The sequence below is a fragment of the Brachyistius frenatus genome, unplaced genomic scaffold (genome assembly GCF_029030835.1).
Source record: "Brachyistius frenatus isolate BFR_SWC_R1_liver_20210118 unplaced genomic scaffold, ASM2903083v1 Contig_218, whole genome shotgun sequence".
NCBI lineage: Eukaryota > Metazoa > Chordata > Actinopteri > Embiotocidae > Brachyistius > Brachyistius frenatus.
The window spans coordinates 89,184-105,000 of record NW_027210817.1 but is presented as its reverse complement, the minus strand read 5'-3'; the positions used below and the strand labels follow the sequence as shown (position 1 = coordinate 105,000).

General features: G+C 43.4%; 1 protein-coding gene across 1 annotated transcript in view; it reads left to right on the top strand.

Moving 5' to 3' along the window:
* large2 (LARGE xylosyl- and glucuronyltransferase 2) overlaps nt 1-15,544 on the top strand; it is an 18,193-nt gene extending 2,649 nt beyond the window's left edge. Inside the window, exons 2-14 of the mRNA XM_069719594.1 lie at nt 3,260-3,549; nt 5,113-5,195; nt 6,131-6,254; nt 9,149-9,320; nt 9,805-9,909; nt 10,002-10,114; nt 10,387-10,512; nt 10,608-10,763; nt 10,888-11,051; nt 11,476-11,754; nt 11,916-12,062; nt 12,153-12,348; nt 12,541-15,544. Coding sequence (XP_069575695.1) covers nt 3,260-3,549; nt 5,113-5,195; nt 6,131-6,254; nt 9,149-9,320; nt 9,805-9,909; nt 10,002-10,114; nt 10,387-10,512; nt 10,608-10,763; nt 10,888-11,051; nt 11,476-11,754; nt 11,916-12,062; nt 12,153-12,348; nt 12,541-12,738 — 2,153 coding nt within the window. The 3' untranslated portion in view covers nt 12,739-15,544. The remainder of the gene's footprint in view (nt 1-3,259; nt 3,550-5,112; nt 5,196-6,130; nt 6,255-9,148; nt 9,321-9,804; nt 9,910-10,001; nt 10,115-10,386; nt 10,513-10,607; nt 10,764-10,887; nt 11,052-11,475; nt 11,755-11,915; nt 12,063-12,152; nt 12,349-12,540) is intronic.
* Nucleotides 15,545-15,817: the final 273 nt, after the last annotated feature.

Sequence of the window (15,817 nt, the reverse complement as noted above, 5' to 3'; positions counted from 1 at the left end):
CTTCATCACGGGTCTGATTCGTTTTGCAGGAGTTCTCGTCGTGGCTGCAGGTTTATTTTGGGTGGATTTTCCCTTTAATGTTGAATTTAAAGTCCCATTATCTCCCTGATTTGCCGCGGCTGTGTGCAGTCGGACGACCGGCTGTTTTTCTTGGATGTCACAGTCTCAGTTCCCGGTGATTCAGTTTAATATTCAACCTACTTGCCGAGGTTCGCCGGGATCCTCGGAGGGCGAAGTGAGCAAGAAAATACGATTCCAGTTTGTCGAGGCTGGAACACTCGGAGGAGGATGACTGATGAGTCGTAACGCTGCAGCAGATCCACTTTCACTGAGAGGGTTGAAAGTGATGGAGTGCACATCAGGAAGAAGCAGTGGCTCCTTCACCTTTCTTTTTCCTCAACTTGCAGTTTTTTGCTGATTTCTTTTTTGCTCACTTAAAACTCAACAAATTACATCATAAGTTTTGAGAAAAGCCACAAAATCAAACATTTTTGATTAAAAAAAAAAATGTTCAAACTCCCGAAGAGTGTGACTGAACTCTTAACTTAAAATTGCATAGAAAGAGCCATAAAATTGGAAAACAAAAAAAGAATTTGACATTGCTTTTACACTGACGAAATACAAGTACTTATATCACAACTGACTCCAAAAACTGTGCATCTGGATCATGATCAAGCCCCGCCCCCAAACATATCTGTGTTTGAGTCCTAATAAATGATGAATTATTGCAAAAATGCTGGATTTATTTTCATTTACTGACTTTGTAATTCAGATTCTGGCAGTTTATTGGAACATCTTGTGGTCCTCAGTGGTATTACACTTTAATGTACTTCTGCATTTTTTTTTTTTTTATATACAGTGAACCCTCGTTTTTCGCGGGGGTTACGTTCCAAATAGAAACAGTGATAGGCGAAATCCGTGAAGTAGTAACCTTTATTTTACAATTGAAATAGATAGAACTGGACATTAAATATATCTACGTTACATATAGTCGTAATGTGTTCAATGCACGATGCAAATCCGTGAAGCAGCGAGACCGTGAAAGGTGAACCGCGTTATAGCGAGGGTTCACTGTATATATATTTATGTCTCAGGTCAAAATGTAATAAAACAGACGGATTAAAGAGGTTAAAAGATCATTTCTGGCAGCAAAATGTTGGAAATATATGTTTTTCATTTGAAAATCTTGCAGGTAAATTAAGAAAATTAAGTTTAAAATGATCAGGATTCAAAACAGTTTCTTCACTGCAGCTAAAATCTCACTTTTCAAATTAAGAATGTATTATTAGCTCTATATTGATCAGAAATTAACCCGCAGTTTTTTTTAAACCAGCCCCTGGTGGTCATCAGTGGTATTACACTTTAAGACACTAACACGTCAGCTTTCATTTCTAGTCGTCGCTGCTTGTTGTTAATTCATCTGAAACAACAATCCAAAGTGCCATGAATAGAAATATAACTAATAATTTATAGGTCTGCAGATAATACTTTTATTTTTGTCATACTTGAGTATTTTAGAGAACGCTTCTTCCAAAAATATATTTTTTTAAATAAACAGAAGAATATTTATGTTGAGATAAAGATCAGACAGATGATTCTGCTTCCAAAGAAGTTTCTTCAGTTTTTTCTTTCTGTCGTCTCCTTTCTGTTCGCCCTCAGAAGAGGGTGTGAACATTCCCATCATGCCTCAGTTCAGCTGTGGGCCAGCTGCTGCTCCACAGAGAGATGAGGAGGAAGAGGAGGGAGAGGAAGAAAAGAGAGAGCAGAGAAGTGAAAGAGAGACAAGAGAGAGGATGAATTAGGATAATTTGAGTGTGCCTGAATAAACAAGTCAAACCTTTATTTTGAAGTGAACAGAAGTTCTCTTATTTTGAAGGAGATATGTTTCCCATGACACAGGACAAGCAGGGCATTTTAATGTGAAATCACAGACTGCAAATAAGGATGCACGCAAAAGTGTCTTAAAGTGTAATACCACTGGGGGCCACTAGGAGCTGTCTCCAATAGACTCCCATTGAAAAAGCATATAATAATAATTCCAGCATTTATTAAATATTAAGACTCAAACACATGTTTGGAGGCAGGGCTGTTTGATTGACAGGCCGCTGGTGCAGTCAGGTTTGCTGTATAGGTGGGCGGGGCATAGTGCTCCCTGGCTCCTCCCCAGCTTGTCCAAATATGATCACAAACCAACAGATTAAAATGAGCTCTGTTAGTTTTAGTTTCATATTTCTGTCTTGAAGCAGCTGAGCGGAGAGAATCAAACAGGAAGTGAAGCTCAGCTGAATCTGGATGCTTTGATTCTTCTGACTCTGGATTTAAAACCGAGTTCACGTCAGCTTCAGTCAATTTAAAATTAGCCCTCAGAGAACGTTTTCTCTTTCGTCTTTTTCAACACTCTCTCCGTTCTGTGGGAATATTCACACTCCGATTCTGTTAAAAGAAAAAAAAAAGATAGAGGAAGATGAGCAGACGTGTGATAATGAGACAGTTTTCGAGTGTGATTCTCAGGAGAACTCATCGCTCACCGGCTTCCTGCTGAGAAGGAGGAGACACGACATCACCTGGAGGGTGAAAGTCTGCATCTGTCAGAGTCAAGCTGGACATGAACATGTTGTCTTCAGGTGTCTCTGTCTTCTGTAGAGGTGGACGTTCAGAGGGAAATATTTATTTCAATAATTCAAATATAAATGATTCAGATTCAGTTTCTAGTGACACATATTCCTGCTCCAGTTTTACCAACAGACCTTAAAGTCACCGTCTGTAGTTTCCCTGGTAAAAAGTTCAATGGAATTCTTCCAACTAAAATGTATTTTGTGTCAGTTAGACCGAAATAAAAGCGTTTCCTTCCTCTTAAACATTTGCAGAGCGAACTTTTGCTGCGATAGATTATTTTTTTGGAGGTGAAAGAAAATAATTTTTAAATGACTTCTAATGTACAAAGGGTGTGTTGGAGGATGTTCCAAAAGTCTCTTATTTTCACAGACTCATATGTGGCTCATAATTTTGGTCCCCACATCACGGTAACTTATGTTTTAATAAGCAGTTTATTTCACAAGTAAACAACCTGTAGATTCTGTCCTCCACACACCAGGGGGCGCTGCAGAGAGGGTTTCAGTGTTTTTCACGCTTACCTTAAAATTGAATCCTGACTCTAATGTTCCTCCACTGATGCAGACTTTAAATAAACAGTATGAGTCATGTATGTACTGCTAACGCTCTGACCCCGCCTCCATCTCTCTTGCCCCTCCCCCCTCAGACGGCCGCTCCCTCCTCCTGACACCCTGCCTCGCTGACACGCCGGCTGCTCAGCTCTTGGAGCGAGCTGTCCTGGAGTCACGGGTTCGAGAGGTGGAGGAGGAGAACCGACAGATCCGGCTGCAGCTCAGCCAATCGCAGGGCACCGCTGCCCAGCCGGCCGACGGTAACTACGGCAACCAGCAGTGGGGCGCGTCCGCGGACACTGGGCCGGAGGACAGCGACAACACGGCGGAGGAGAAGAACAACCACACAGAGTGTCCACGCTCGCCCACCGTCCAGAAGTGTGAGGTCAGAAAACATCTGCATGATCAATAAAACACCCGAAAGTATCAATAAAACAATAAAACACATGAAAGTATCAATAAAACAATAAAACACCCAAAAGTAACAATAAAACACCCGAAAGTATCAATAAAACACCCAAAAGTATTAATAAAACACATGAAAGTGTCAATAAAACACCCGAAAGTATCAATAAAACAATAAAACACATGAAAGTATCAATAAAACACCCGAAAATATAAATAAAACAATAAAACACATGAAAGTATCAATAAAACAATAAAACACCTGAAAGTATCAATAAAACACCCAAAAGTATCAATAAAACAATAAAACACCCAAAAGTATTAATAAAACACATGAAAGTGTCAATAAAACACCCGAAAGTATCAATAAAACAATAAAACACATGAAAGTATCAATAAAACAATAAAACACCCGAAAGTATCAATAAAACAATAAAACACATGAAAGTATCAATAAAACAATAAAACACCCGAAAGTATCAATAAAACAATAAAACACCCGAAAGTATCAATAAAACAATAAAACACATGAAAGTATCAATAAAACAATAAAACACCCGAAAGTATCAATAAAACAATAAAACACCCGAAAGTATCAATAAAACAATAAAACACATGAAAGTATCAATAAAACAATAAAACACCCGAAAGTATCAATAAAACAATAAAACACATGAAAGTATCAATAAAACACCCGAAAATATAAATAAAACAATAAAACACATGAAAGTATCAATAAAACAATAAAACACCTGAAAGTATCAATAAAACACCCGAAAGTATCAATAAAACACCCGAAAGTATCAATAAAACAATAAAACACCCAAAAGTATTAATAAAACACATGAAAGTGTCAATAAAACACCCGAAAGTATCAATAAAACAATAAAACACATGAAAGTATCAATAAAACACCGGAAAGTATCAATAAAACAATAAAACACTTGAAAGTGTCAATTCATCTACAACCACGTTTCCAAAGCGTAGTGACACTGTGTAAATAAAAACAATGTAAATTTGTAAATAAAAACACTGTAATGATTTGTAAATCACATAAACTGATATTTAATATTTAAATAGACCAAAGATGCCAAATGTTGAAACGGGGACATTTTTTTGTTTTATGAAAAATATGTTCTTCAACACGTCTCATAGAAGTTGGGACAGGATCATGTTCTAAATCACTTGTGTTCATAGACGATGGTTTTCACAGGTGTTCCTGAGCCCATACAGTGATTTCCACTCCAGAATAGTATCTATTACACTCTATATAGTGTAGCAGCTCTTTCATCTGTTGTTTTTTTTCTGCCTCGGAGCTGCAACTTTTCAAAGACGTGAAATCATCCATATTAGAAAAGCTAAATATGAAATCTGACATCAGAGAGAGGCTGTCGGGGTGTTTAAAACCCCGACTGATCATGGAGGTCACATGTTCACAGCGTGATCAAATAAAGTCTGACGCCGTGAGCTCGGTGATGAAGGACGTTGACGTTAACGAGTCCCAGCTGCTTTAACTCAGCTGCTTCTTCTTGTGTCCCTGCAGCTGATCCATGTAGCCTGTGTTTGTGCCGGTCACAACGCCAGCAGGGACGTGGTGACGCTGGTGAAGTCGGTGCTGTTTCACAGGTGAGTTCTTGTGACAGAGTTCGTGCAGGGAGCTTTTAAAACCGAGAGGACGACCCTGAAGGTTTCTGTTGGTGGGTGTTGTTCAGTGTTTCATTGTCAAACTCCATCTGCTCTTTTTGGTCATTTTACAGATGTTTTTTTAAAACATCACCTTAGTTGTTGTTTTTTTTCAGCCCATTTGATGCTGCTGCTGATATAAAATGAGTTCTGTGTTTCTTCCTCTTAAAAAAAAGTTTTTTCAAATACATTTTTACCAACATGGATTTAACGTAAACGGGAACTCGGCAGGACAGAGAAGATTAAAGTGTATATCCTAATAATTAATGGCAAAATTAACAGAATTATAAAATAGATGTAATAAGGGACAAAAAACGTTTGTACAAAACCATGGATATTAGCTGCCACACGACAGATGTTCAGGTGCTAGATTAACGAGGACACTGATGACTTTAGCAATTTAAACACTAAACTACCGACCAGACCAGTTTTCACCGGGTGTTTTCCGACCAAACAGTTCTGGGAACTTTCTGAGGAACCACCCAGCGGGAACTCCACCAATAGGAACGCTGCTGTGGTTCCCTTTCAGAAGCTGTTATATCGCTGTCTTCAAACCTCACCAGACTCCTTTTACAAAAACAGTCATTTTACCTCGCAGAAAATGTAAGTTACCTCAAACTAACACACAAACTATCAAGGCAGCGGTAAACCAGCAACTCTCATGTTCTGAGGTAAAATTACTGCTTTTCTCAAAGGAGTCTGGTGGGTTTGAAGATATCGATGTAACGCTGCAGTTCCCTGATGGCTGTCTGACTGTAAAAAGTTCCTCTGGTCTGAAGGTGTCTTTTGTTAAAGAACAGCCAGCGTCTTTTCCACCTCCTGACCTCCTGACCTCCTGACCTCCTGACCTCTGCGTCTCTGTTTCTTCCTGTTTCCAGGAGAAATCCTCTCCACTTTCACTTCATCACTGACACAGTAGCCAATCGGATCCTGAGTTCTCTGTTCCAGTCCTGGATGGTCCCGTCGGTGCAAGTCAGCTTCTACGACGCTGATGAGCTCAAGGTAAGAGGACGAATACCTGGTATCACACACACACACACACACACACACACACACACACACACACACACACACACACACACACACACACACACACACACACACACACACACACACACACACACACACACACACACACCTGGTCTCACACACACACACCTGGTCCCACACACACACACACACACACACACACACACACACACACACACACACACACACACACACACACACACACACACACACACACACACACACACACACACACACACACACACACACACACACACACACACACACACACACACACACACACACACACACACACACACACACACACACACACACACACACACACACACACACACGCACCTGGTCCCTGGTCCCACACACACCTGGTCTCACACACACACACACCTGGTCTCACACACACACACACCTGGTCTCACACACACACCTGGTCCCTGGTCCCACACACACCTGGTCTCACACACACACACCTAGTCTCACACACACACACACACACACACACACACACACACACCTGGTCCCTGGTCCCACACACACCTGGTCTCTCACACACACACACACACACACACACACACACACACACACACACACACACACACACACACACACACACACACACACACACACACACACACCTGGTCCCTGGTCCCACACACACACCTGGTCTCTCACACACACACCTGGTCTCTCACACACACACCTGGTCTCACACACACAGACACACACCTGGTCTCACACACACATCTGGTCTCACATACACACACCTGGTCTCACACACACATCTGGTCTCACACACACACCTGGTCCCTGGTCCCACACACACCTGGTCCCTGTTCCCACACACACCTGGTCCCACACACACCTGGTCTCACACACACTTTATGCCCGGTAAAACATACCTCAAACAGGATGTCCTCTAGTGGACTGATGGGGTATTACAGGCTTTGTTTTGATAAAAGCTGACAGTTTAGAGGGTGTCCCTCCAGCTGATCCAATGTAGCATCACCCAGCAGCAGAGGAGTGGGCGGAGATGGAGGCGGGGACTAATGAAGGCAGAGGTGTCGAGTTACATCGAAGACACTTTAGGGAATTTTTCTTTTAAATATGTGATATTTATGGTTTCAACAATGACGGGAGCAGAAGTTTGAATATGAAACACAACAAGCAGCACAGCGGCTCTCCCTCGACAACAACAACAGCTGATTGAGTCGTAGTCAAGTGACACTCGAGCACAAAACAAGCAAATAATTCTCTGCAGCTTCAGGTTGACGGACGTACTGCGAGCATGAATCAGTGTTTGTTCTGCCTCCTTCACATCGTTGCCTTCTCCTCTTCCTCAGCCGTTGTGTTGAACAATGAGAGCTTTGTGGCATCAGACCTGCGGCCTCTCTGCTTCCTCGCTTCCCATTAAGTCACATTAAAGTGCAGAGGAACGGCCGCGACTCTAAGCCGATTATATTTGCAGATGATGCACTTATGCAGATCCAATTACTCTGAATCAAGAGAATTAATTAAAAGACACTATTTGCAGATTCAGAAAAGGCAAACATATGAGTCTTTGCCAAAATATGCTGAATGTGTCTTTGCGTTCACCCACACACTGAAATCTGCTCACACATAATGAGCGTCACCTGTTTCCTCCAACAGACACTACAACCACGTTTCCGAAGTTGACACTATAAAAAGTAAATATACACAGAATGCAATGATTTGAAAATCACATAAACGCATATTTTATTGCAGATAGACTAAAGACAACATATCAGATGTTGAAACTGAGGAATTTTATTGACTCTGATGCAGCAACACGTCTCTATAAGTTGTTCCAGGATCATGTTCACCACTGAGCTGCATCAACTCTTCTTTTAACAACACTCTGGAAACGTTGGGGAACTGATGAGACCAGTTTCTGGAGTTTTGAAAGTGAAATGTGGTCCCATTCTTGCCTGATAGAGGATTTCGGCTGCTCAACAGTTCAGGGTCTCCTTTGTTGTATTGTTCATGTCCTGATGCTCCAGATGTTTTCAATGATTGACAGGTCTGGACTGCAGGAGGCCAGTTTATCAGCGGACTCTTCTACTAGAGAACCATGCTGTTGGAATACGTGCAGAATGTGGTTGGACGTTGTTCAGCTGAAATAAACAAGACCTTCCCTGAAAGAGACGTTGTCTGGATGGCAGCATATGTTGCTCCAGAACCTGAATATATCATTCAGCATTAATGCTTCCTTCCAGATGTTCAAGCTACCCATGCCATGTGCACTAATGCATCCTGTACCATCACAGATGCTGGCTTTAGAACTGAGCTGATAACAAGCTGGATGGTCCCTCTCCTCTTTAACCTGGAGGATGCAGCGTCCATGATTTCCAAACAGAATCTCAGATTGTGATCCATCAGACCTCAGGACAGTTGTCCACTTCACCTCAGTCCATCGTCAATGATCTCGGTCCAGAGAAGGCGGCGGTGTTTCTGGATCGTGTTTCTATCTGGTTTCTTCTTTGGAGAGTTTTAACATCATTTGTGGACGCAGCGATGAACTGTGTTCACAGACGATGGTTTTCACTTTTTGGGGTTTTTTTTTTTTTGCATTACACAACTTTTCCATCTTTCGACACGCTGCCATCAAATTCAAAATTAACATATATTTTTCATAAAACACAAAAATTGCTCCGTTTCAACGTTCAATACGTTGTCTTTAGTCTATTTTTGATTAAATATGCGTTTATATGATTTTCAAATCATTGCGTTGTGTTTTTATTTACGTTTTACACAGCGTCCCAACGTGGTTGTAACTGCTTCATGTTCACCTGTTTGTTCCTCCAACAGAAACTAACTGCTCATCGTTGGTGTTCATGTGTTTGTCGTTTCAGTCCGAGGTGTCGTGGATACCCAACAAGCACTACTCAGGTATTTACGGCTTGATGAAGCTGACGTTAACCAAAGCTTTGCCCTCCGACCTGTCCAAGGTCATCGTCCTGGATACCGACATCACCTTCGCCACCGACATCGCCGAGCTCTGGGGCATTTTTAGGAAGTTCACAGGTGAGATGTTCTTCAGTTTTTTTTTAATCTTTATAATCCAAATACAGTGTTTAAAATTCAGATCTGTGAATGCAGACTTATAAAATCATCGAGTTCATGACCATGAACTTATGCAGCTTTTACTTTGAAATGAGGACTTTAAATTTGAAATGTAAGCAGGAAGTTGTGGCCGTCAGCTGACCGATGGCGTGACTGAACTTTATTTTGATATTTTTTGTTTGATCAAGTAAAATACGGTTATATCTGTTTTAGTTCAAGTTTTTTTTTGACTAAAGTATGCTAAAATTAGCTATTAACGGGTTGTTGTTTTTGCTCTGTATCTTTGGATGTGTCGGTCCCTGATCCTTCTGCACCGGATTTTTTTAACAATAATTAACTTTAACTCCCATCCTGAGCGGCAATATCTAGTTTTCCTGAAAACAACATTCCTGTTGAAACGGACTCCCCGACGTTAGCTGACGGCTGCTGGTCGCTGTGTTCTCAGATAAGCAGGTGATCGGTCTGGTGGAGAACCAGAGCGACTGGTACCTGGGCAACCTGTGGAAGAACCACAAACCCTGGCCCGCGCTGGGACGAGGCTTCAACACAGGTGAGCTGATTGTTTTCTGGACAGATCTTCTCAGAAGCTCCTGCAGTTTAATGAGCGGTGACGTGTAGTTCGGTGTCCTTCGTCTCTGCCAGGCGTCATCCTCCTCTACCTGGAGCGGCTCCGGAGGATCGGCTGGGAGCAGATGTGGCGGCTGACGGCGGAGAGGGAGCTGATGAGCATGCTCAGTACGTCGCTCGCCGATCAGGTGAGACACGCCTCCAACCGGCTCTCAGCTTGTTGTTCTTCATAGCAAAAGCAATATGGGAAAACAAAGACAATACTCTTTTAAACTTTATTATTTGTCTTTATATTTCTACATTTATTTCCTTATTCTTTTACAGATTTATTATTTATTATGGCACTACTATCGCTGCATCTCTTCTCCAGGGAACAAAAGGCAGAAAACATCAATCACATATGTTTTTAAAGCTGTGTGTGTGTGTGTGCGTGTGTGTGCGTGTGCGTGTGCGTGTGCAGGACATCTTCAATGCCTTCATCAAACAGAACCCGGTCCTGGTCCACCAGCTGCCATGTTTCTGGAACGTCCAGCTGTCCGATCACACTCGCTCAGAGCAGTGCTACACCGAGGTGTCCGACCTCAAGGTACACACTCAGGAACACACACACGTCTGTAGTTGTGTTGAAACCACAGATTCAGGTTGGATTTGTTGTGAATAAAAACCTTCCCGTCCTCTCAGGTGATCCACTGGAACTCTCCGAAGAAGCTGCGCGTGAAGAACAAACACGTGGAGTTCTTCCGTAACCTCTACTTGACCTTCCTGGAGTACGACGGGAACCTGCTGAGGAGGGAACTGTTCGGATGCCCGAGTCCAGCCAGTCCGGAGAGCGTGCAGGTGAGACGCACGCAGACGCAACCGAAGTCCAGCGTCTCTGGAAAACCAGCAAAGATCCTGAGGAGACAGAGGAACGGACTTCTCTGACAGACTTCCTGCTTCCTGTTTCCTGTTTTTCCTGCAGCTGCAGGCGGCTCTCGAGGAGCTCGATGAGGACGATCAGTGCTACGACTTCCGGCGGGAGCGGCTGACGGTGCACCGAGTGCACCTTTACTTCCTGCAGTACGAGTACACGCCCACCAAGGACGACACCGACGTCACGCTGGTCGCTCAGCTCTCCATGGACAGGTACTGAACCGGAGCTGCTGCAGGTCCAATCAACTGGAGACTGTTTCAACTGTGCTGCTCAGAAACTAGAAATATCTTCAAATAAACATGTTTACAGAAGAAATAAACATGTTTACAGAAGAGATAAACACGTTTACAGAAAAGATAAACATGTTTACAGAAGAGATAAACATGTTTACAGAAGAGATAAACACGTTTACAGAAAAGATAAACATGTTTACAGAAGAGATAAACACGTTTACATCCCTAATTACGACCACATTTGAACTTGCTTCTCTCGCCTTTGACTTCTACCTCGACCTGTTTTATTTATTTTATTCACTAAACAAATGGTGAATTTATAATAAAGAAGATATCTTGCGTTGCAGCGCTGACGCGGTCGTAGTCTTCCTCATTAACGTGACTTTCCGTGGACCTCCTGCAGGCTGCAGATGCTGGAGGCCATCTGTAAACACTGGGAGGGTCCCATCAGCCTGGCGCTCTACATGTCCGACGCCGAGGCGCAGCAGTTCCTGCGCTACGCTCAGGCCTCCGAGGTCCTCAAGAGCCGCAAGAACGTCGGCTACCACATCGTCTACAAGGAGGGCCAGTTCTACCCGGTCAACCTGGTGAGGAACGTGGCGCTGAAGAACGCCAACACGCCCTACGTGTTCCTGACCGACGTGGACTTCCTGCCGATGTACGGCCTCTACGATTACCTCAGGTAGGTCCGGCCGTCCTGCGAGAGGTAAAAGAGACTAAAACCAGAATGAGTGAAAGCTTTCATTAGAAATTTGTCGGCTGTGGAAGTTTTAGGTATTTTATTTGTTTCTGATGGTATTAAATTGCTTCGTACGCTGGTTTTTCCTCTCGGTGTAAACGCAGGAAGTCGGTGGTGCAGCTGGACATGGCTCACACCAAGAAGGCTCTGGTGGTTCCGGCCTTCGAGACGCTTCGTTACCGTCTGTCCTTCCCCAAATCCAAAGCCGAGCTGCTCTCCATGCTGGACATGGGGACTCTCTACACCTTCAGGTACCCCGACGAAGAGACTTCTTACAGCAGCGAGTCCTTCTGGAGGAAAACGGGTGGTGAACTACTTCCTTCTCTTCCTGCGTCCTTCAGGTACCACGTGTGGCCGAAGGGTCACGCTCCCACCAACTATGCCAAGTGGCGAACGGCCACGACACCCTACAAGGTGGAGTGGGAGCCGGACTTCGAGCCGTACGTGGTGGTGAGACGCGACTGTCCGGAGTACGACCAGCGCTTCGTGGGCTTCGGCTGGAACAAGGTGTCCCACGTCATGGAGCTGGATGCTCAGGTGTGTCCGCAGGTCATCAGGCCCACGAGGCCTCCTGGAGGTTTAGCACAAGATAAGCGTTTATCAGACTGTAAAGCATAGATCGCCAGCAGAGAGAAAATGTAGACCTGGAAATGTGCACGAACAAACTCAAACAGCAGAACCAGAGCAGCTGTCCGTGTTCCTAAACCCGTCTCTTCTTCTTCTTTTCAGGAGTACGACCTGATGGTCCTCCCCAACGCGTTCATGATACACATGCCGCACGCTCCAAGCTTTGATATCTCCAAGTTTCGTTCCAGCTCCAGCTACCGCAACTGTCTGAACACGCTGAAGGACGAGTTCCACCAGGACCTGTCCAGGAAGTACGGCTCGGCGGCGCTCAAGTACCTCACGGCCCAGAGGAACATCTAAAGAGCCGGGAACCGCTGAGAGCCGGGGAACCCGTCGGACGCGCACCGACAACCGGAGCTGGGTCGCGGCGGCGCCGACGTGACGGTAAAGCTTCACAGCCCTTCGAGCGTTCTCGGGCTCCCGTGCATTAATTCTCCAGTCGAGGTGCAGAGACGAAAACCCGGAACAGGACGGCGGATTTCTTCACCTGAGAAAGGGACAAGTGTGGATACCGTTGAGACGAGCTTTAAGGCAGGAAACAACAACCATATTCTTACAATTTGTTCTGACAATCAGGGCTTTTTTTTTTCCCAGAAGACTCTTAAGAACCAGTCGGTCTGGAAACGACCTTTTCGGGAGAAACGTTGCATTTAAGTCACGTTTGGGATGCCGGTCGAACTGGAGAAAGATTTAAGCCTTATCACTCTCATGATATTAATGAAGATATTTAATGATCTTTTCTTTTCTTTCCCTTTCCAGTGTAAATCAGAACCAATGATAATGAACATTTACAACTTTTTTTTTATTACGGCTTTACATAAGAATCAGTTTATTTTATCTTTCTATATTTTCTGACGTCTTTTAAAAAACATCCGTCGCGTCCCGGTCAAATAATTTCACTCTTTCTGTGGGCTTCAGGGATGTGCTTCGAGAGTGTGTGTGTGTGTGTGTGTGTGTGTGTGTGTGTGTGTGTGTGTGTGTGTGTGTGTGTGTGTGTGTGTGTGTGTGTGTGTGTGTGTGTGTGTGTGGGAGAGATCCAGCTGCATCATACAGCACGTCTTCAACACGTGTGCTGCGTGTCGTCGGTGTCATGCTCGCTCTTGTCTGCATGTTGAACAGTTGCGCTTCACGTTGTGTTTCCATCTTCATCCCTCTGAAAGCATCAAAATTCTCTTAATGATCAGAAGAATCTTTCTCGACTTGGACCAACACGACGCGTTCTTATTAACTCTAAAATGGGATGGTGACGAAGGAAAGAAGCTTTATTTTAATTAGTTGTGTTTGTGTGTCTCAAATGTGTGTTTAATGTGCGAACTACTGAACCACTTCACCCACAATCCCCATGTCTTGTAAAGTCCAACTGAAATTACAAAATTCAAACCTTTTTGCAGGTAAAAGTCAAATGTATCATCAGTTCTTTGTGTTTCAGATTGAAGTCCAAGAATAATTTGTTTTTGTAACTCGGGCTGATGTCGATTCCAGGACGATATATTTCCTTCCAAAACTATTCTGGAAGCATTTGTTCAATAAAAAGTTTTTAAAGCCCATTTTAACAAAAAGAAAAATCCTTCCATATGTTGACGAAGGCCGTGAAATGTGACTGAAAGCTTGATAAAAAAAGGTACTTACCTTATTTTGTTGGATGTCCTGAAACGCCTGTTACCTTAAAATGCAACTCTGACAGGTCTGAGGCCAGAAATCAGTTGAAAGAGTGAAACACGGCGTTTAATCTCAGATTGTCTGCATTTAAACTGAGTGATTTTGTCTTCGTGGGCGGGGCTGAGCAAATCAAACCAAATCAAACTCAAAAAAATATTTGAGTATTAAAGCATGCTAGCGTGGACGTAGCCGAGCTATTGAAATTTGGTGCCGATTGACGACATTCTTCAGATGATATTAAAAAAATTCAGTTGGCGTCTTGTTCTGGTGCGACTGGGGGCGGAGACGTAGTGTTGAGGCCCCGCCTCCAATGCTAACCTCAGAACATGTGACCCATCTATGTGGAAAAAGTATTTGACAGCTAGCAGCTACTAATTATTCTTTTCTAGAAAGTCACAAATACAGCGACCATGACAGTCCAGATAATGTCGGCTGTGTGTGCGTGTGCTCACAATTGGGGCGGGACCAGGGGCGGGGCTTCAATACCATGTCTCTGCCCCCCAGGTCACTCACTAACTTGCAGACTGTGGTTGCAAATTATGTCACCAAGATGGCAGCGAGCATTTCTGCCATATTTAGGCTTCCGTACGTTAACAGGAAGTGGTGACACGTTGTTTTGCAGTTTACGGTCTGAGGATGAAATCAACACAAACTATACAGATCAGGAGGTTCCACCAGGAAACTGCAAAAACTCGACCTGCTGATCTGTATTCTTCTTGAAGTTTTTAATTTCAAATGGACTTTCATCTTCTTAATTTATATTTGTTGTAATTATTTTTTTTTAGTGTTTGCCTGGTTGATCCGTCCAACACCTCCAAATAGTCCAAGATTAGCAATGAAATGAAACGTCATGTTGGAGGATAATTCGTAATCATCTCAAGCTGCTGTCTGATCATAACTGACCAAATCCAATTATTCTGCCTACTTGGTGCAGATCTCTGTCTTGTCTCGCTCCTCAGAGGCTGAGCCGGATGTTTCTGATGTCCTCTGTAGCACAGGACAAGAAGAGGAGAATTTCGGATGAGACATCGCTGCTCGTACCGACATCAGACTTCGTTTTTTTTGTTTTTTTATCATTCGTCTTTTTTCTTGATCTCTAACCTGCATTTTGTTGGGAAAAAAAGGCAAGCAGAGAAGAAGAGAAACAAATCTGGTGTGATTTCCATTCAGAAACAGAGTCGGGTACGGAGCGTTGGATCGTAAGCGGTGGTGTTGGTGGTGAGACACCCCCCCCCCCCCCCCCCGCCACCATCCACACCGGCTCCATCGACTTGTTGATTGTGGTAAATGCTAGTGCCTTTGCTGTATTGTGAAACTGGATATTGATTGTACTGTTGTACCGACAGGGCCTGGGGATAGTCAGGCGCTCTATTTATTATTGTTGACTCAAATCAATCATATTTTTCTATGTAAGTGCTTTAAATAAATTTGCCCTTTTTTATCACTTCGTCTGGGCTGTTTAGTTGTTCGACGCCGACGTTCTTCCAACCGCTGCAGCTTTTCTGTTGAGTTCATGTTATTTGGGGATTACGAAGGCCTTGAGGAATTTTTATATTCTTACCCTGCAGGGCAAAAAGTGTCTTGGGATAGTTCAGGAATTTATAATATTTACCAAGGTCAGTGGTTTTAAGCTGTGTGAGTCTTTCATGTGTGTAATTGGACCAGTGAAAATTTACAATACAAGTAAATTGCTTTGGATGAATACGTCTCCTGATAGTTC